This window comes from Ictalurus punctatus, chromosome 9, assembly GCF_001660625.3.
Source record: "Ictalurus punctatus breed USDA103 chromosome 9, Coco_2.0, whole genome shotgun sequence".
Lineage (NCBI taxonomy): Eukaryota > Metazoa > Chordata > Actinopteri > Siluriformes > Ictaluridae > Ictalurus > Ictalurus punctatus.
The window spans coordinates 30,294,306-30,299,786 of record NC_030424.2 but is presented as its reverse complement, the minus strand read 5'-3'; the positions used below and the strand labels follow the sequence as shown (position 1 = coordinate 30,299,786).

Here is a 5,481-nt window from a genome sequence, read left to right as displayed (position 1 = left end):
TGTATTGTGGCTTCTTGTATTCCGTACAGAATTTCTACACTGATTTTATAATAATAATAATAATAATAATAATAATAATAATAATGATCAGACATCCAGAAGGCAGAATTTGCTATTTACATTTTTTTTTTATTATTATTTTGATTTATATAGATGCATATTTGCTTATTTTGTTCATGTACTTATTTATAATACAGCATTCTGGTTTTGTTAGTGTATTTATTTGACGTTGAGCTGTAACTGAAATCCCACTATAGGTTTAGTATACAGATGGTTAAGCAGAATTAATAAAATAGAAAAATGCTGGCCTTAGCATACAAATAACACAAAGATTTTCATCAAAATGTATTTACAGAAAAATGGAAAGGTCCTTTATACTGTAATTTGTTTTCTATTGCTGATTTCTACTGTATTTTACACTGATAGCTTGAGGTAAAGAGCATACATAGTTTTATGGCCCAGACGCACCATGTATGCTCTATGTCTTTATTTTTAAGCGATCTGTGTAAAATCCTGTAAAGATGAGATTCCACCTATAGCTTAAACCAATGTCAAATCAATACATAAACAAAACCAGAATGCTGTATTATAAATAAATACATAAAGTAAACAAGCACCTAAACAAATAAATCCATAATAAATAGCAAATTCTGCCTTCTGGATGTCTGATATTATTATTATTATTATTATTATTATTATTATTATTATTATTATTATTACTGTTAATAAATCATGAAACCTCTTGTTCTGACGCTGAGCACAAGTGACTGTTTTTTGTTTGTTTTATTATTTTACAGTGAAGTGTTTTTTATACAGCAAAATTTTATACAGTTTTTTTGTGACATCTAGTGGTCAAATACAGAATTGCAACATCATACTGGAACTGCTCATTAAAACTAAATAAAACTCATTCGAATGAAAAATCAATAATTAAATGATAAGGTATTACCTGGATTTTTTAAGCAGTAAAGGTACAGTAACAATTGAATAGTTTGAGGACGCCTAATAAACATATGCAATATTGAAAGTGAAAGTTGTGTTTGGGGGTTATCGAGTCCACAACAGTTTTAAATCCGTGTGTGAGATCTAAACATTATTCTTATTATTAATCTTTGGAATAAGAAATGACTGGATTATTCTATCAAGTGGTTTGAGAGCTTCTAAAACTCTTAATAATTTATGCTTCGTGCAGTTTCATTTTTCATTAAAGCGTGATTAAAATTAAAAATTTGGCTTTCAATTTGGGCAAAGTAGTATTTACTGTTCCAAATTTAACCAAATTTAGTCATTAACAGTCTGTAATAATAAATTAAAGGGGGGAAAAAGCTATAGTGCTGAAGTGTATAAAATGTGGTCCATTTTACATACAACTACATCTCCCATAGAGAGAAAGTCCCACTAGCCAATTAGACGCCGCTGTCTCATCCGGGTATTCTGGCTACACTAGCTCTCAGCCAAGCTCGAAGCTCCACTGACGACAGGAAATAAACTTAGCGGTTTAAGATTTGTAATTAATTTTTTTTTTTAAACAAACAAACAATGATCTATTTATTCTATTTATTTAGTTTACAATATTGGATACGTAATACCGTAGAAACAACAATCCATTGAAAATAATCTAAAAGTAGTGTTTCTGTGTGACATATATCCGGTTACTCGTGAGACCGGAAGAGGCGGGACTTATTTTTCCATGGCGCGTCATAGTCGAGCGGATACAGCTTATAAACAGATGATAAATCGTAATATAAAAATATAATATATAATTTTGCATCCGTTTTATTTTCGTGAGAGTTGCATATTTATATTATATATATTATTTAATTTGATTTGGCTGTAGGCGCGCGGGTGTGTTTGAGCGGATTAGCCGGTTAGCACAGAGCGGATAGCAGCAGGCCGCAGGTGAGACACCAGTGTGCTTTATATTTACTCTTTTATTATTGTATTATTTTAACATAGTATTTATTTATTTGCAGAACTAGCCACAGTGCACACTGTCTTATTTTTTGCATTTTATTTCAACTTTGTGCACGGAGTGTAAGCATGAGATAAAATAGCAGTTGTGGATAACTACGAGCTAATGCTAAGCAAACAGTTAATCTCGGTTATCATGGAGATGAAAATTAATTTAAAATAAAATAAATATTTGACATCTTTTTATACGCAAGGCATGCAATATGTGCGTCTTATTGTTGAATTTGTAATTTGTGAAAGTGTATTAATGTATAGTTTTGAGATACTGATCTATAATTTATAAATCTGCACGTTTCATTCACCGAAAATAGATTTTTTTAGGTCAGTTAACGTTGAATAATTTACTATGTTTATTTTTATTTGATTCGATTTAATACATAAGTCGGTAATTTTAAGACTTACAGCTTTGTTTTTAACTTATTTATGATGATTTATTTTGATGTCTTGGTGTTTATGCACTATAGGAGTAAAAGTATGTGCACCCCATGAACATCACACCCATTTGAGGCTCCTCCCCCAAACTGTTTACACCTAGTTTAAAGCACGCGATCGTGTAGATATAGAAAGTCTCTGTACACTGTAGCTTTACAGTTTCCCTTCACTGGAACTAAAGAGGCCCAGACGTGCACTACGTTACACCCTGTATAGTGCGCTTTTATAACGAGTAGGATGTTCGATTTCTTTGTCACTGTAGTGACGTGTCTGGTTGTGTCTACGTGTAGGGAATATGTAACGCGTGCGTCACCATGACGACCAAGTTCAGCAAGACGTACACGCGGAAGGGCGGCGAGGCGAACTCGAAGTTCGAGGAGGTGTTCGGTAACAGGAAAGCCACGTTGAGTACCAAATGGGGAGAGACGACGTATAAAGCACAGCTGGGATCCAGACGCCCCGCCCACACGCCTGCCACGCCCGACACATCCACGCTGCACAAAAAGCCCCGCCTCGAGCGCGATGACGAGGAGGACGACCCGTTCGGCTTCGACAGCGATGATGAGGAGCAGAGCGAGACGTCCCGAGGGTCGGAGGCAGAACAGAACGCGAAGGGCGGAGCCAACGCAGGTAACGTCCAGTTTACGCCCACGAATAACACGTTTAATATCATCGCAGTGGCGTTACGTTCAGCTCAGACGTGCAACTGTGTCCTGGTGAGGATTAATGAATCATTCATGTAGCGAGTACAAGAAGGGGTGTGGCTTCTCTAAAGGTAGACAGGACACGCCCACTCCAGATTGGCAGGAAAACCGTCCACTGGACGATCTGTTCAGGTTTCATACAAATGGATACGTGTCTTGTTCCCATTACAGTTCTCGTTCCAGAATCGGAATCCTAATTGTTCCCGATTATGTTTGGATTCTTTAACTTGCTTCAAATCCCAGCCAGTTATTTTTCCCATCAGTTATGTTTCTGATCCTGAGTTTTATTTTATTTTAGTTTCTCTTCCATGTCCCGATTTTGTTCCTGGTTTTGTTTCTGTTCCTGTTCCCGTGTCTCTTTCCTTTCCTGGTCCCATTGCTGTTTTTGTTTCTGATCCCTTTGCGCTTCCATTCCGGATCCCATTCCCATTCCTCGCCAACCTGCTCCCAGTCCCATTCCCGACCCCATTTCTCTTCCCAATCACTGACCCATTTCACAATCCTGTTTGTTTCTCTTCCTAATTCCATTGCAAGCGCTTGTTTCTGATCTCATTCTTGTTTTTGTAGCTGATCTCATATTTTTTCCTGATTCTGTTCTCAGTTTCCTTATTATTTTTGTTATTATTATTACTATTATTATTATTGTTACTACTAAATATTTACGGCTTACGTAGTAACCTTCCTGTTCACCATCAGTGCCCGTGTCGCTGTAGTGTATGGAGTGAGTGTTCATCTAAACACACACACTTTAGCGTTCTGGAATATACAGAACATTTAAATAAAGTTTCATTTGTTTTTCTCTCATTTCCCTCAGCCACGCCCGCTCAGAGCCCCTCCCCCGCCTTCACCGGATCTAAACCCATGTCACACACAGCTAATTTAAAACCCGCCCCTAAAGACTCATACGGTTTTGTAGATTGTTTGCGCGAGAGTTCCCCATCTGAGCTCACCGAGAGCGAGTCCGCACAAACCGGCACCGCGTCGGACAATTCCAAACCTGCCGAACAGGAAGCCGGAGCTTCCGAGACGGCGGAGGAGCCGATCGATTTCGAGCAGCTTCCTCTGATTAAACCGGCGAGAGACCGCATTTACAGAAGGGCCGGGAAGAAAGGAGAACCGGAGAACTCCCAGAATTCCCAACTGTCAGGAGAAAACAACAGCAATAAACCCGTCGTCGCCGCCACCATCTCCGCGAGCGTGTCTGCGCCTGGGGCGTCGGGGGTGAAAGGTCGCGGACGAGTGAGGGATTACACGCTGCTGCATCCATCGTGTGTATCGGTGTGTAACGTCACCATCCAGGACTCCATAGAACGCAGCGTGGAGGAGTGTGTGAGCACCGCGCCATCCGATCTAGGGGACGCCGGGACGTTCCGGAGAAAGACGGACGCCCAGCCTCCCAAGTACAGCAGGTACACACACACACACACACAAACAGTCCATGGTACAGCAGTTTAGTGTTGTCTTTTAAATGCATGTATTTATTCATTAATTAACATTATTATTTTATTTATTTATTATGAATAAATAAAGGCATCGTCCCACTAAGTCTAAGCTGGAGTGCAAGCTGGAGTTTTTCGGCTTTGAGGACGGCGTGTGTGAGGACGGAGACACCGAACCTGGCACCAGCTACAAGATTAAATACTTCGGCTTTGACGAGCTGAGCGAAAGCGACAGCGAGGACGATGATGACCGGCCCGGGAAGAAGAAGAAGAAGAAGAAGAAGGACGCTGAGGAGACGAGGATGGCGGCGGCGGACAGTCCTCAGATCAGCGACTCTCCGGAACTTACACACGCCCACACAGGTATAGTCTGCAGTCTGTCAGAGCTAGGCATCAAGCCCTAGGTTATCTATACACTAGCATGAGCTTGGTCCTAATCGATCAGTGAAAGTCGCATAGGAGCATAAGCAGGTATTAGTACTCATGACTACAGAGAGTATAGTGTGAGTACGGTGCAAATGGAGTGAGTATTGTTCTAGTTTACGACGGACATTGTCTCAAACCAGCTTGACAGAAACATATACACACAGGATGGAGGTTTTAAGTGTGTGGATTAATCCCTAGTGAGCGAGACGGTGGTGACGGTGGTGAGGGAAAAACTCCCTGAGGTGTTAAGAGGAAGAAACCTTTAGAGGAACCGGACTCAGAAGGGAACCCGTCCTCATCTGGGGAACGACGGATAGTGTGAAAGTCAAAGAACGATCGTGAAGGTTTTAATATGAAGTCTGTTTTGTTGATCTAGTCCACTGTTCAAAGGGGACCCGGGTGCGAAACTGTATGTGGTGATTGCAGTCCCAGGGCCATTGCAGCAACCGTAGTCCCAGCAACCACAGCGAGAACGTCCATGTGGAACTGGAGTAGATGAGAGATCCATC

General features: G+C 40.6%; 1 protein-coding gene across 2 annotated transcripts in view; it reads left to right on the top strand.

The window, feature by feature from the left end:
• Positions 1-1,657: 1,657 nt before the first annotated feature.
• Positions 1,658-5,481, top strand: part of wapla (WAPL cohesin release factor a) — a 20,837-nt gene continuing 17,013 nt past the window's right edge. The window contains exons 1-4 of one of the 2 annotated variants that reach the window (XM_017476529.3): positions 1,658-1,899; positions 2,694-3,033; positions 3,922-4,516; positions 4,638-4,909. In XM_017476529.3, coding sequence (XP_017332018.1) covers positions 2,718-3,033; positions 3,922-4,516; positions 4,638-4,909 — 1,183 coding nt within the window. In that variant the 5' untranslated portion in view covers positions 1,658-1,899; positions 2,694-2,717. The remainder of the gene's footprint in view (positions 1,900-2,693; positions 3,034-3,921; positions 4,517-4,637; positions 4,910-5,481) is intronic. The other variant, XM_017476527.3, reaches the window with a different exon arrangement.